This window comes from Lacerta agilis, chromosome 10 (assembly GCF_009819535.1).
Source record: "Lacerta agilis isolate rLacAgi1 chromosome 10, rLacAgi1.pri, whole genome shotgun sequence".
Classification (NCBI taxonomy): Eukaryota; Metazoa; Chordata; class Lepidosauria; order Squamata; family Lacertidae; genus Lacerta; species Lacerta agilis.
In genome coordinates, this window is record NC_046321.1 from 36,865,798 (window position 1) to 36,881,891 (window position 16,094).

General features: G+C 39.4%; 1 protein-coding gene across 1 annotated transcript; it reads right to left on the bottom strand.

The window, feature by feature from the left end:
- Positions 1 to 2,959: 2,959 nt before the first annotated feature.
- Positions 2,960 to 15,478, bottom strand: NTS (neurotensin). The gene is made up of 4 exons (XM_033163110.1): positions 15,164 to 15,478; positions 10,106 to 10,167; positions 4,326 to 4,550; positions 2,960 to 3,315 (listed from the first exon to the last, which is right to left on the bottom strand). The coding sequence occupies exons 1-4, from the start codon at positions 15,231 to 15,233 to the stop codon at positions 3,169 to 3,171; spliced, it is 504 nt and encodes a 167-aa protein (XP_033019001.1). The 5' UTR covers positions 15,234 to 15,478; the 3' UTR covers positions 2,960 to 3,168.
- Between the last annotated feature and the right edge of the window lie 616 nt (positions 15,479 to 16,094).

The window sequence follows — 16,094 nt, forward strand, 5'->3', positions numbered from 1 at the left end:
GTCTTTTCTTCCCTATAATGGGGTGTGTGCATTTGTGTTTGTAGGGATATGGGCTGGGCTGCCTGCGTACACATACAACTTGCAGTGCACCCCCATATCCCATTTACCCTGATATGCCCCAGTTCCCCCAGCTGGGGGGCTGGGAGGGATACACGCCCAAGGCCTAAGCCAAGATCTTCCTACGTTTGGAAGTTTAGTAAAGTTGTGGCCTAATTTTAATTCCATAGCACGTTGTCAGAGTCTTTATTCCTTTCTTATGATCCCTGGGGGCTGGGGTTGTTGTGGCCTGGTCATGCAATATCATATTCTGGGAAACTAAAATCTTGGTTTTATTGGTGGAAGTTATTAAGATGTCATGTACCTTCTATTTTGTCTTTTATATGCCTGCTTATAACTCTTCTATTCTGCCATGCCTCTGCAGGTAATTAAAAATGCGTATTTCCATGATAGTAAATTGCTTTCTTATTTTAACTTTTTATTGTTTCATTGCATGGATTTATGTATTATTTTTGATTATTTGATATTTATTTATGAAATAATGGCATATGCTTTTTTGTAAATAAAATAAATATTGCAGTGTCTCTTGCCAATCCTGATCTTGAAGCTCCCATGCTTATGATATCCTACCAGCATTAATAAGAAAGGGACTCACAAATGAATTGTAAAGGTTTTGGGTAGCATTGTGATATTACATCTTGCTTCTTTCCAGTCCCATTCCCAATGGACTTCATTTTATCTCTCACTTTCAGCATGTATGTAACACAAGCATCCATTCACTCTTGTATCCATCATAATTTCCACCTGCTGCTTCACTGTGCCACTGGGATTTCCTTTCCTTTATCTACCATTTGTTTGCCACCCTTCCTAGATTGTTTCGCTGGCTCTCCACCCTTTATGGAATCTTCAGAACCATCACTAATAAGAACTAGCGATGGGGTAAATTTGTAGGGGGAGTATTCAAAATACAAAGACCTGCAGTTCAGAAAGTCACATCATATTTTGAGCTGGGAAGGGCTCAAAGAAGGAGTGAGAACCTGTGGACTCCAGCTCTCATCAGCCCCAGTCAACATGGCCAATTAATATGGGAGTGGTAGTCTAGCAGGACCACTGATTCCCCATCCCTCATCCATAGCTTGGTGAAAATAATGTGTTATTCTTAAAGAAATTCCCAGGTTCAATTGCTGGTATCTCCACTTGAAAGGCAGCAGATGATGAGAGGAACCCCAGCCTGATGACACCAGAGCTGTTATCGGTCCAATATTGATATTTTGATTGATCTGTGTAGTATTAAATGTGCTTACTTTATCTTGGCTTATGGTCTGGTGATAGCTCTGCTTTCAGGAATTCTAAGTATAATCCAATTTCAGTGAATGTATGAGTCTCATTGGGTTTTCGAAAACATTTTAGCACCTTTAATTTGCTTAAAATGTGTTTTTATAAAAAAATTAATTATCAGTATGAAATTTGTATTCTATACCCTCTGTGAGGGTAGGTTAAGATGAATGATAGCAACTGGTTCGATGATACCTAATGAGCTTAAAGACTGAGTAATAGTAATAATGAGTAAGGATTTGACCTTGAGATCCCCCACATTAGTGAACCTTTATACTCTTCCCATTTTGCAGGAAGTTTCACATCCAATTTCACTCTTCTTTCTGAGGTCTGAAGTTTCCAATAGATATTGACTTCATGCCTTATGAAGAGTTCTCTATAACTCAAAAGCTACCTATCATATCCCAGCCATACAAGTTCAGTAAAATGGATCACCTGAAGTACTTTATAACCTATCAATTTCCATATCAAAGCAATCAGTGTAGCTTCCAGTGAAGAAATCAAGCCCAGCTCCAATGATTGCCATACTTTTTGCTCTTCAAACCAGTTGACGATATTTCATTTTTCTTTCCAAACTGTGTCCATTGGCTTCTAGTGCATAGGAGATAGTGATCCTAAGACAGTTTGGTGCTCCTTATAAATTCACAGTACAATCCAAGGCATGTCTATGCAGAAGTAAGTCACACCAAGTTCAATGGCACTTACTCCAAAGTAGGGCTGGGGAAGAAAATTCAATTCAGTTATCAAATTCCACACTTTCTGAAACAATATGAGAACAAAAGCACAGCTATCCTTTGAAATGTGCATGTATCTGAATTATGCGATGTTCTCTGACCAAATAATATTTCTCTAAGGTATATATTAGGGGAAAGTGTGCCTAAAGATGAGGCTATTCGTGAAAATATCATACAAAATGCATTATATTAGGATAAATTACTTAAAACACTGTGTATGTTAGTTTGAACTGCATACATACATTTCTGTGTTAGGAGACATTCACACACAAAAATACTGATAAATTTTCATGAGGGTTTTTTAGAGAGAGAAATGCAAATTGCAGCAGAAATGTGGAGAACTGAATTTTAGACTGGGGAAAAAATGAGAAATGGAGATAACTGAAATTGGCAGCTGTTTCTGTCTCTGTCCCCCAAGAAAATGAGTAAAGGATTGAAGTTTTAATTATGTCATGGAGACTCCAATCCTTTGCACCCTTATCTGGATGCCAGCCCCATTGGATAGAATGGGATTGACTTCTGAACATAGGATTGTGCTGTCAATCCCCCTGATTTATCTGGGGTTTAAGGTGTATATAATTTCTATGGGCTTTGTCCTTCATTTTATGAATCAGTTTAAGTTAGAATGGACGATAAAAATGCATTTGGGTGTTATGAATTTATTAATAAGCATTCTATAGTAATTGATGGAATAACTCATCATTATGAATGTCAAAATGTTTTATATTGCAATTTACTTGTGTAATAACTATGGATAATTCAACATGGCTTGAATTATGAAATATCATTGTAAGGCTTTATACAACTATGCTCTTCTACTTGCTGAAAGAAGTGTGTATCACAGAGTAAACAATGTTGCCAACTCTTCTAAATTCTCAGTGGTGTACAATGCATAATGCTTAGAAACTAGATTTATTTTCAAATGTATTATTCCAATGAATTTTAAGTAGGAAAAAATTACAACCAAGAAACAACAGTGGCAAGAAAGACACAGTCACTTTCCATAATCTATTTTCCACACAAATAAGATTTAAGGTTGAAATAAGGTAACCATAAAGCACAGTTACTTAGAAACTAAATAAACACTACTTTAACTGCTGAGTCAGTAATATGAACTCCTCTTCAGTATGTATGGTCGTCGGGCTTTGTTGACGTGCAGTTGCCGTTTCAGAATGTAAGGAGTTTTCCTCTTCATCAGATCTTTATCTTGGCTTGCATTTTCAGGGTCATAAACATCTTGCTGAAGTAACTGTTGGTAATATCAAGATAAACGGAATCATTCTTTTCCTATGGACTTTTGGTGAGGAGAGCACATCTGAATCATCTATCTATCTATCTATCTATCTATCATCTATCTATCTATCCACCTATCTATCTATCATCTATCATCATCTATCTCTATCATCTATCTATCTATCTATCTATCTAATCAATCATCTATCATCTACAGGTATGCTGCCTAAAGTTAATACCATGTAATATGAGCTAATCAATTACTATAGAATTGTCAACATGAATGGACAATTACACTAGCCTTCCCCAACAACTCCCATTACCCAATAGGGATTTCCCCCCAACTGCAACTGGAGAAATCATTTGAAATATTTAAGAAAACATTTTAGTTTCCTGTTAATTGTGTTGTTTTGAATGTATAATTTATATCTGACTTACTTCCAATATTTGAATGTTTTATTCTGGATTGTTTTATTTGATGTTTTAATGTGTTGTAAACCACTTTGAGATCCCCCCCTTTAAAAATAGAAAGCTGTATAGAAATGAAATGAATAATATCCTTCATGTCCTAAGGATCATAAACTTATTGCATGCAAAAATAAAGACTGACTGGATGTTACCTGCACTCCTTCTCCTTTTGAACTCTTTCCATCTAATTCTAGATGTGTGGGAACTAGTTGGGGATTTGCAGTAGTCAAGGAGATGGGACTTTGTGCATTTTTAAGGCATTGTCTTTTAAAGTATTACTTCACATACTGTGCCTGAGAAGTCAGACTCTGAAGTTTTAGGGCAAGATTGGGTCCCATACAATTTCCTTCATCATTTAGGAATAAATCTATGACATTCCTAATCAAAGAATAAAAATACCAGCCTGAGGGCCTGTTAAACTATGGACAATTTCATTCACTACTTTGCTAACTGGAAAAAAAATAATTTCATCTGTGCACTGTATGAATAAAAATTGTTTTTCATAGTAATATCATCAAAGTAATGCAAAACTTGGGTTCCCAGCATGATTTGACTTACCTCCCAGTGCTGAAAGGTTCTGCTGTGGCAGACTTTCTGAAGCTGGTACAATGTCAACAAAGCTTCCAAACTAGAGCCATCAAGAGTAGAGGGAAACTGTCTTCTTGACAGGAGGTCTTCTTCTTCAACATCACCCACATCCTCTTCCTGATTGTTTATGTTGCTTATGAGGTCACAGATATTTAGAAGGGTCATTTTCCACTGAGGAGGCTTTGCCTTGTTTATCTGAAAGATCAAAAGACACAGCATGTCAGATGTTCTTGCCTGTTATCAGTAGATAGTGCCACTTGAATAACAGTATAAGGTTTTTGAATGTGCTCTCAGGCTTCCATATATCTGTTGTTCCTGTATGCTAAGAAGTGTTCCATATGTCACAGAAGGCTGAAGGCTTAACTGAGAGGATTAGGTTTTGCCAGCTATTCTGTTTTGCCATCCATTCTGCCTATATAGCAGAGATTCAGCTGCTGTCATTCAGGCTACAAGCTGACACAAGGTTAGATATGCTTCTCTGCATATCAGAATTTCATTTCCCTTGATTCTGAGAGTCACAGTGATACAAAGCTCTAGATCCTGGCAACTTGTTAAGCTCACCATCTGGGCCAATATGATGGCATGCTAGTGATAGTATACATTCTGTGTGATTAAAAAAAGTTATAGGGTTTATCTTCCGAACCCAGTCATGGGCAGTTAATCAAATATCTACCTCCTAGGGCTGTCTACTTCCAACTGTCATTGCTCAGTCTTTGAGTGATCTGAGCTTATGGTTGTATTCAATGCCAGTCATACTCAGAGTCGACCTATTGAAATGAATGGATATAACTAATGTAAGCCAACAGATTTTCATAGGTGTAATTTGAGTAGAAATGAAATGGTTACAATCCAATGTCCTTAACTTTTAGTCATATATTGAATATCTACATTTCTGCTGAGGCTTCTTAAAAATGTTAACTGGATCCTGATAGCTCTAAGGTTGGTTTGGATACTATTTTCAAGTCTTTGTGCTTTGTAAATAGAGATGAATCCCTTAAGTAACTCAAGTAAACATTGGCTGTTTTAATACTGAATGCATTTTATCCGGAAAACTTCTAAGTTCCATCACTTGCCATCCTATACAATGTCTCCCTCTTTGAGCATGACATTTTGATTACTGATCACCATTCTTTCTGCTTTAGTCAGTCTCACCTTCACTGCTTACCTAAACAATGTTCTTTGCATTTAAGGATGCACATGAGGAAAGTGTTTTAACATCAAAACACTTCACTTTCACTACACTGGGAAGGGTTTTTTTGTCAGCTAATTAACACTTTGTAACTTATTTTGTTAATTGGTTTGAAGAAAGATACAATTCTCTCTCTAGAGCACTTTCATTCTATCGAGCAATTTTGCACCATGGATGTACAGACACTGAATTATTGGATTCAAATGCAAAACATTTCCCCAAACTTCTGCTATTTTGCCAGTTAAAATAAAACTTGTTACATCTGTGCTGTTGAATAAGTGGCAATTCAAGAAAGCCTTAAGAAATTTTTCAAAGTGGAAAGCTTAATTCTAACATTCAGAATTTCTTTTCTTTGTACATATAAATTAGGGATGGTATATATGTGACCCTCTGGATGCTGCTAAGCTCCCATTATCCCTGACCTCAGGCCATGGTGGCCAGGACTGATGGGAGTTGGAATCCAACAACTTCTGGAGGACCACAGGTTCCCCACACCTTCATTTGTCCATTGTAGGACAAAGGATTGGTACTTTCTAGTAGACATGAATGAATGTGTTTTCTATATAGTATCACGAAAAGCTATTATTTTTGTCATAACAATACCCACAGTTTAATGGAAAACTGAAATACATTATGTGATTAAATCCACATATTCAAGATTCTTTCTAAGATCCAGTAGTGCCTCCTTTAAGTCAACGATCCCCTCTGAAATGATCCATGGCTTCTGACAGCCTGACTGCACCAACTCTGTGATCTACACAACCTACAAACTGAGCCTTTTAATTCCACCAATATTAAATTTATCCAAGTTCTGTTTTGAAATTGCAGTCAAGACCTTCCTGAATTTTTTTACCCATGAAGTGGCAATTTTAATTAATTAAGAAAGACATTTTGAAGCAAGGTTACTTTGGAACTGAACCTGTCCAAGCCTTGCAGGATTGTTTGACAACTTAATTACCGGGATACAATAACAGATGGGTCCAGGAAGCAAAACAAAAAGGTGGCAAAGCCCAGTCTTTGGAAAGATTGTTTAGGATTTCATCTGAATGATATTTTTTATTGAGCGTGAGCATGAACTATCATTAAGGTACTCATATACATCTCTGTTTTGCAGGGGATTTGTATCCAGTGCTGGTTCCATGCAGAATGGACAAATTGAAATTATTGGATATGGTGATAATGGATTCATTACTTTCAGTGGGTTTACTCTACTTAGCTGGATACAACCTGAATGTTCAGGTAAACACTCTTAAGGCAACAGCTGCTCACTTTGATGAACCAAAGTAAGGATGGGTAACCAAAATGGTAACCAAAGGGGACTGAGTGAATCCCCTGTCAAGAAAGACTGCAGCATTTGTGACTTTTAGTTTAGAGAAAAAGCAAGCAAGAGGCAACATGAATGAAGTTTATAAAAATTATGTTTGGTATGGAGAAAGTGACTAGAGAAAAGCTTTCCCCCCTCTTCCATAACACTAGAACTTGAGGAAATCCAACAAAGTTGAATGTTAGAAGATTCAGGAGAAATAAAAGCAATTACGTCTTTCTGCAGGTCTAGTCAAACTACTGAACTCACTCCCCTAGAAGGCAGCAATAGCCACCAACTTTGATGGCATTAAAGGAGAATGAGACAAATTCGTGGACTATCAATGGCTACTAGCCATGCTTGCTTGCTCTACCTCCACAGTTGGCAGCAACAATGCTTCCAAATACCAGTTGCTAGAAACCATGGGGCGGGAGTCATATTTTGCTCACTGGTTTCCCACAGGCATCTGGTTGGCCACTGTGAGAACAGGATGCAGGACCATTGTCTTGCTCCAGCAGGCTATTCTTATGGGTTTACTGCCCTCCAGAATACTGGCCTAGAACTCCTATTGTTCTTGACCCTTGGAACTTCTTTCTATGGCTGATAGGAGTTGGAGGCAAACAACATCTAGAGGGACAAGCAGGCTCCCTATGAAAAAGAAAGAATGAAAAATAATGGTCCCTCCAGAAAGTAACTATTTTGTGGGAGGGATTCATGGGCATACCAGAGATTTAGGCTTGCTCAATTGAAGTGGACCGAATGAGCTATGTTGCTCAACAAAACCTTTTTTAAAAAAAACACTTTTTGAAGTTAGGAGAGTGAAAATGAATTGCATTGGACAGTGTGTGATGAATTAACGATTAATGAAAAGACATATGAGCACCCCACATGCAAAGCAGAATGAATGGTCTGAATGGGAGACCATAATTTAACCTCTACATATGCTTTGCACAAGCAAACTGGGAGTAATGCTCCATAAACACATCATCTGGAGAAGCCCTAAAGAGAATCAGGGTGTGAAGTTTTCAAGAGTCGTGGAGCAATTTGCTGAAATGCAAAAGATTTGCAATGTGAACAATGCATGCAAGAGATGTGGAATTGTTTCATCACAGGAGAACACTAATTTAAAAGGGGGGGGGGAGACAAAGAAATAAAGCGTTCATAGAAGTGCATGCACCCTGCCAGAAACAAATGTAACATTTCTGAAAATAATTTTTAAAAATGTTCAAAATTGAGACAGCACGGCAGCTGGATAGTTTGTTGCTCATTCCTGAGGTTTGTAGCACTCCGTTTTCTTTCATGCTTATTTCTCTTCACCCCTTTATGCTGTTCAGTTTAAGGCCATTGGATTAATGCCATCCTCTGGTATGCTTTACCGATGTGCTATCCATGTATTTTATCAGAGTAAAAGAGGGTAGGGGAAGATTATTAGATTATTGCTATTTCAGATAGCCGTTGGTAGATTGTTGGCTTCCTAGTGGCCAGAGTGCCAGAATTCAGCCCACCATCATTTCTGTTAAACAGGCTTTGGAGACTTTGGCCTTCAAAAACCTGTTTGAGGTGACAGTAGGCGGTGGTGGCCCAGGGAAGGAAAAAGCATGTACATCAGAAGTAATGATGTCTTTGTCATTCCACTTTCATATATCTAAATTTAAAAGTGCCAGCAATTCCCTTTGTTATAGATCCCAAAGGGGGTTAGCTGAGTTAGTCTGCTGTAGCAAATGCACACAAAACGTCATGAGTCACCTTGAAGACTAAGCTTAATGACTAGAGGAAGTTTATGCCACAATAAATCTGTTTGTCTTTACGGATCCACACAACTTCAGTTTGCATTTGCATCTCTTTTGGTTGAAACCAATTTGCTCATTTTTGTGTCAGATAGGTTCTTTGGTCGTCTCCCCCACCCACTTCCCCATATATAAATGTTCATATTTTCTTTAGGTTTTATGCTTTTTCTTAGCAATTTAGGGCAGCTGCTAATGCTTCAGCAACCACTTATAACTGAGCTGGGGAGACTGTGGCCTCCAACTAATGTCAATCACAACCAGCATTGCCAATAACAAGACATGATGGGAGTTCTAGTCTAAAAACATTTGGAGGACCACAGGCTCCCATCTCCTGGTTTACAAGGTCTATACTTCACTTCAGTGTGAAGACTCTTCTAGCCATAGGTGAGGGTGTACATTGCCTTTTGATGGCTTTGATCATGTCTTCCAGTAAGGATTAGTCTACATTTTCCTCCAAGGTATCACCCAGTTTAACCAAGAAAAAGTATTTTGTTGAGGCATCATCCTAAGAAAACACAACCCTGTGGCTCGTGTGTGTGTGTGTGTGAGAGAGAGAGAGAGATCCCCCCCAATTATATTATACAACTCTTTTAGAGCAATTAGTAATAGCAGCACAAATGCTATTTCTACCAAGGCCACAAGACTGCAATCACCTGATCCACCAAAGACAAAGGTCCTGATCATATGGATTTCAGGTGAAAGACTTGGAAAATGGTAATGTTGACTATAGCTTGCCAAAATTTAGATTAAAATTTAGATTAAATTTTCTTTCGGAGTGGGGGGGGGAATGACCATTTGTGTCTCAAGGATCCATGCAATAAATCTTTTGATGGCAAAGCATTAGCTATTCACTTACATTAAGGAGATATTACTTGGTTACTCTTTCTTTGGCTACCTGCCTGTCAAACCGTATGTTCCACATTTTGATATGTCACCTGTGGGATCCTGAAGCCATCCATCTGAGACCAAACATGAAGGATACAATATCCTCAAAATGAAGGAACCATCATTCACTGATTTCATGCCATGGAAGTAATTTTTCTATCAATTTGAGGTTCACTAAAAATATGTTGCTACATGGATAAAACTAGCAGTTCTTGGGATGGATTTTCACTGGCTTTGATATGCTAATTGCACACCTTTTAAAAAGTTACATGATTATTTGATTTTATGTTACCTTAACTTTCATCAGGTATATTCTGAGCAGGAATATATCTTCCTCAAATAAATGTACTTCAGGCCATAATTCCATGCTGGCTGTTCAGTAAATGTATCAACCATTCAGCTGAGAAAAATTTTTCACTATCCCTTCACCCGTAGATTTTGGTTTTCTGCTGTCTTTGAAATTGAAGATAATTTTTGCACCATACCTTGTATAGAATATTGTAAAACTGTGGTTTTATGATTGCATGCTAAAACAAATATGTTTGAGAATTCATGCATTCTGTGGCAAAAAGGGGGAAAACATTACCTTTGATGTATACATATTGGTCAATAAATCAGCTTCTAAGGCTTTCATTTCCTCTTCTGAATCTGTGAGTTAATCAGAAACATATGTTTGCTATTTCATTATAAATCACTAGCATTTGGGTTTCAACACATAGGATTTAGGAATATCCTTTAAAGGGATTTTAGGGTTAAGCACTGGCTAAAATAAATGCTTGGCAAGTGGTTTGTTCTTTAATACACATTCCCTGATTTATGCAGTCTCTCTCTCTGGAAAAGTGCAGCTCAATCATGAAAGCAGCTTATTATTGGGCCACTGCAACATTTTAGGGCTCCATCACCATTTTAGGGCTCAGAACCCATTGATTCTTTGGAATGGTGGATAGGTTTAATGACTTAATTATTTTAAGTTCCTACTACATTTACCCAGAGGCACATCCTGAAAATATTTAAATCCAAGAGGTCAAATAGCATTGAACCTCTTTTTGGCAGAAAGGACACTTTTCACAGTAAACATTCCATATTCAGTGAGTTTGTATGTATGGATCTACGTGACTAAAACAGTAAGAGATTTATGGTTCCAATGGGGTTTAGAGTTTTCTGCTAACATAGGTCACCCCTATATTAGCATGCTAGCAAGTCTTGAAGTTGTTTCCCCCCTTTTTCCCCAAGGGAAGGATAAGTCTGGAGGACTGATCCATGAATAAGAAGTAATTTATTTCAACACTGAATTGCAGGGGGGAATTTATTGCATTCCAAGAGAGGAAGGCGAAGAGCAACTAACTTCATTTGGCCCCAATGCAGCTATGGTTTGCTGTGGCTAAGGCTGCTACCCTATTGAGATTGAGCACAATTATTGAGATTGAGTTTCATTGAAAGCACTGAAAGCCCTCTAAATAAATACAGGTATGAATAAGATAAAGATCACTGTGCCATTGACAGCAATAAAATTTAATCATTAACTGTTTTAACTCATAACTGGGATTGGGGGCCAAGATATACAAACATGTACAAAGATACTTAAGGGCAGTGGCGTAGGGAGCCGCTTTGCTGCCTGGAGCGGCAAACGCGGAGCACCCCCCCCCCCCGGGGGGCAGGTTGCCGCTCTCTAGCATGTGCTCACACACATGCACCCTGATATCACGACGCATGCGGAGCATCCAAGGTGGAGTGCGCATGTGCGGACATGCACACTCCACCCAAGATGCCGGGCGCGAGCAGCCGGCACCCCTTCTGTGTGGCGGCGGGAACTTTTAAGGCTGCAGCAGCGTCTGTGCTGCTGCTCAAGTGCTGCAGCCTTAAAAGTTGCCACCACCGCGCCCGCACGGAAAGGGTGCTGGCTGCTCGCACCCAGCATCTTGGGTGGAGTGCATATGACCACACAGGTGTCTGTGTTGCTGCTCGCATGCTGCAGCCTTAAAAGTTGCCACCACCACACGGAAGGGGTGCCAAGCGACGGCTTGGGAGTGGGGGGGGTGGCGCCGAGTGTCACCTTCCCCCCAGGCTGGCACCCGGGATGCTCCGCCCTCATGCCCCCCCCCCTCGGTATGCCACTGCTTAAGGGGTATTATGTTGCTACGTGAATTTTTTCCAAGGGCACAAGTAGCTGAAAACAACAATGAAATGAACTTATTAATACTAATGACTTGGTTGGAATCACCCAATAGTACTCATAGTGATTTAGCCTAGTAAAATTTAAACAGAATAATCTGTTGATCATCTCTATTACATTATTAAGTTCACACAATGAATACAGTATCTTTGGAATAGTGTTATTAATAGGTCTATGGTATAAATTATAAGCGACAGACAGATGCCGGCTTATAGGTGCAAGCCACATCTGCTTAAAATCAACATTTTTTTCATCATCTCTAATGCAGCTAGATTGCAATACGAATCATATGAGAAATGAGATTGCTGAAGTTTGGATTTGATATCCCGCTTTATCACTACCCGAAGGAATCTCAAAGTGGCTAACATTCTCCTTTCCCTTCCTCCCCCACAACAAACACTCTGTGAGGTGAGTGGGGCTGAGAGACTTCAGAGAAGTGTGACTGGCCCAAGGTCAGCCAGCAGCTGCATGTGGAGGAGCGGAGATGTGAACCCAGTTCACCAGATTACGAGTCTACCACTCTTAACCACTGCACCACAGTGGCTCTCACATGTGGGTATATAGGCATGTGAGTGAATTTTAAAAACCGTATTAGTGTGCATCTTCCTGTAAGGAAAAACAATCCTTCAAAAAAAATTATGGATGAACTGTGGAAGATCTGGGAAAATATCTATCTAGGCAAAAGTAATACTATGCATATATATCTCCAGAATAAGTGAAAACAACCCAGGGATGTGCACATTGGAATAATGATGCTAATGACAAATGAAAATAATAGTTAAACTTGAGAACTGCTACTATAATCTGTATGAAAGGCATCTTGTTTCAATTCCATGAAATCATAAGCAGATTTTGAAACTTAGAGTCACCTTCAAACTCATGTCTTGCTTGACATATCATGTCCTAAGAGTTAAAGAGATGAATGGTAGTAGTATTTGCTACCCTGCTGTGTTCCACTTCATTTATTGTCCAGTTCTAACTATAAATATGTAAATCTAAGTATTCAGACTAAAAGCTCAGTGGGTTCAATGGCAATCATTCAATGTTCTATAGACCGTCTATGGATATCACCGGTATTATCATGTCAAATTTAAGGCACTGCACTGGTTTTAATGAAAGCTTTTTGGCATGTGCTTGCACTTCCCATTGGAATCCAGTGGGATTTAAAAGTACTTATCACTAGATTGTGTTTGGGATGCTCAAGTACAAGGAACAGCAATGTTCTCAAATGGAAATATGGAATATATGCATAAGTGCTCCCTTGGCTTTAGAATAACAGCGGATTGCAAAGAATATTTGCAAGAGAAGTGCCGTGCCATTGAAGAAAGCAGCTCCTGCTGTTTTAAGTAGATCTAAATGCCACTTTTCTTAAAACAACTTTCTTAACACTTAACAGCACAATTGGTAACAGAGAATTTATTTATTAAAAAAAAATAAAAAGTTGAGAAAGTTCTGTTTCTGACACTGGAATGAGAACAGTTTATATCAAAGTATTCATGTTATCATTTGGGCTATTGTAGTACCCAATATCTGTAGAGTCCTTAAACAATGGTTTTTGTACTTTTGGCATTTCTTCTGGTAGGAAAATGCAATATACTGATAAAAAGGGAGATAAAAACTGATTTAAAAAAGGAAGAGAGCTGTTATATGCTCCTCTAAACACTGTTTTGGAAAGTAAGATTCTTTGGGTTCAGTGTGACACAGAAATTGAAGCGTTGCTTAACTTTAAACCTCACTGATTTAGAAAAAGAATTCCTTCATTGTAACTGCACTGGATTCTGGGTTGCTACTTCACTACCTCCACATAAAGATACAAAGGTTTAAGGCATGAGCATTTTAAATGAGATTGGGAATACTTTTGCTCTAGTCTTGAACCATGTATCATAGAGATTTGAACTCTACATGAAGCAGCTGAATACGAAATACATATTTACTCCATGAAATATTTCATAGTCATGAAACACATGTATATTTGATTTGAACTTGGTTTACCCTAGTTTATGTCTCTCTGTGTATCATAGGAATATCAGACTATTTTGCATTATGCACACTGCAGCTTTTTTCATTATGGGAAATGATATTCCAAAGTACAAGTTACTAATAGATAATTTTTGGGAGGTGAGGAGAGTTGATTTAAAGCAGTATATTTGCATTAAACATCCCTATGTTTTCTTTCTTTCTTTCTTTCTTTCTTTCTTTCTTTATGGTGAACTGCTGCTACGTTTACTTAAACCCACATTTTCATTGAGAAAAGTTCTTTCTGATCCTTTAAATTCATGTGGAATCAACCATGTCATTAATAAGTTTCAGCTATGGACAGACTGGAAAGATGCAGTTTGCCCTTTCAGTAAATTTTGCTCAAAGTTTCAGAAAGAACATTCTATTTTACCTTGCAGCCATTCCTCACCTTATGAGCCAAATCAAGTAACCATACATTCTTATCCCATTCAGGGTGCTTTCAGATAGGAGTTGATTATGGATGGGTGTGCCCTGGGTATGCATGTTTTTCACAGCATCCATAAGATGTCAAGGCATCAAAATGCCAGCCCAATTCCACTTCCACCTCACTTAATCAGGATTTGCTTTTTCTGGGGGAAATGCAGGGAACTCAGTTCTGGCACCTCTCAGGTGGGTGCCATTGCCATTCTAAGAGAATGAGGGAGGTGTTCATAGTGAACCTCTTTTTCAAGAAAAATAGCAGTGTGTGTGTGTGTGTGTGTGTGTGTACACATATGTGCACCACCTGTTGACAATAACCCTTTTATATTTGAACAACCCATTAGCAATATTAAGTGCCCATCTGAAAGCACCCTCGTTCTCACAGCAGCCTATGGGATAGATAGTGGCCTGTCTTCAAAATGTATCTATTGTTTGTTTCACATTAAAGGGTCTTCTTTCAGTTTTGATCTTGAATCACCTTCTTTCTCCATGTGTAGGACTGAGCGCATGGCAAACCTATCCAAGTCTGGATTAAGCCATAGGAATTTTTCAGTCGGTTTCAGGTGTGGTTCATCAGTTTTCAGAGTCCTAGAACGAATCTTCATCGATGGGGCCAACTGTATCAAGATAGCTTATAGCGAACTATTTTGGTACATTTGGTCCGCTTTTTTTTAGCAGATGCTGAGAGGAGAAGCGCGAGCGCCTTGGCAATCACACGCACACACTTCCTTGAAAGTTGTGTGCTACTCTCTTGCGCGCGCACGCACACTACAACAAATCTCCGAGTTTAGACACCTCCTGAGAGCGGCTCCACCACAGCATCCGCCCTGTTGAGCTCCCAATCTTTGAAACTGGCCAAGTATTTCGCGATTGACTAGGCATTTCGCAACGCAGACTCCCCTGCATGCGGCTCTCCCAGTTTAGCATAAAATCGCCCAGCGTCCTCCTCCTCTCCAGAGAGAGAGGCAAGCCCGAAAAGAGGCTCCCGTTGCCGTTCGCCCTGCATAGAGAGGCTGCAGTAACGGGACTTACCTGAGCACAGGCTCCAGGAGGCGAGCGCCAGGAGCATCGCGCACACTAGCTGAATCCTCAGTTTTGCCATGCTTCTTTCCCTCTAGAAAGTAAAGTCCGTACAAAGAAAGGACAAGCTGTGTGAGCGAGAGAGGGAGGGAAACGCGCGGAAAAGAGAGAGAGAGGGAGAGAGGGAGAGAGAGAGAGAGAGTCGAGAGGTCTTCGGTTTTCCTACTGCCTTGAGCTGATTTCAGAAGGTCTGGACCATAAAGGGAGCTCTGGGCCATTCCCTAAGTATATAAGCGAGGGGGCTGATGTCATAAACGCACAACAGCCACTGTCTTTTAATGAAACACCCACCCACCCACCCACTCTGCCGCTCCTCCTTCCTCGCCTCCCTCCCCTTCTCCGGAGTGAAACTGACGCGCTTCGTTAATTGCGCTCCGCGCTTCTTGACGCAGAGAGAGGGAGAGGGACACCGGGAGGCATCGGGCGATAAGAGGAACAACAATAACAAGAAAATCGAACTGTGATGCATATGCCCTATGCAACTTAGACAATATAGGTAGTGACACAATTATCCAGTAGGTATGATGTACCAGCATCATCATTCCTAATAATAATAATAATAATAATAATAATAATAATAGTGCCGCATTGGGAATTGGACCATTGAACCTAAGAACATGAGAAGAGCCTCTTGGATCAGGCCAATGGCCCTTCTAGTCCAGCAAACTGTTCACACAGTGGCCAGCTAGTTGCTTGTGGGGGTCCCTCAAGCAAAACCTGAACACAAGAGCACTCTTCCCCTCTGATTTCCAGCAACTGGTATTCAGAAGCATCACTGCCTCTATATATTTTTTAAAAAAATAAAATCTCATTATTATTATTTTTTAATGCTTATTCCTACAGGCAACTGGCTGACCACTGTGTGAACAGGATGCTGGGACTA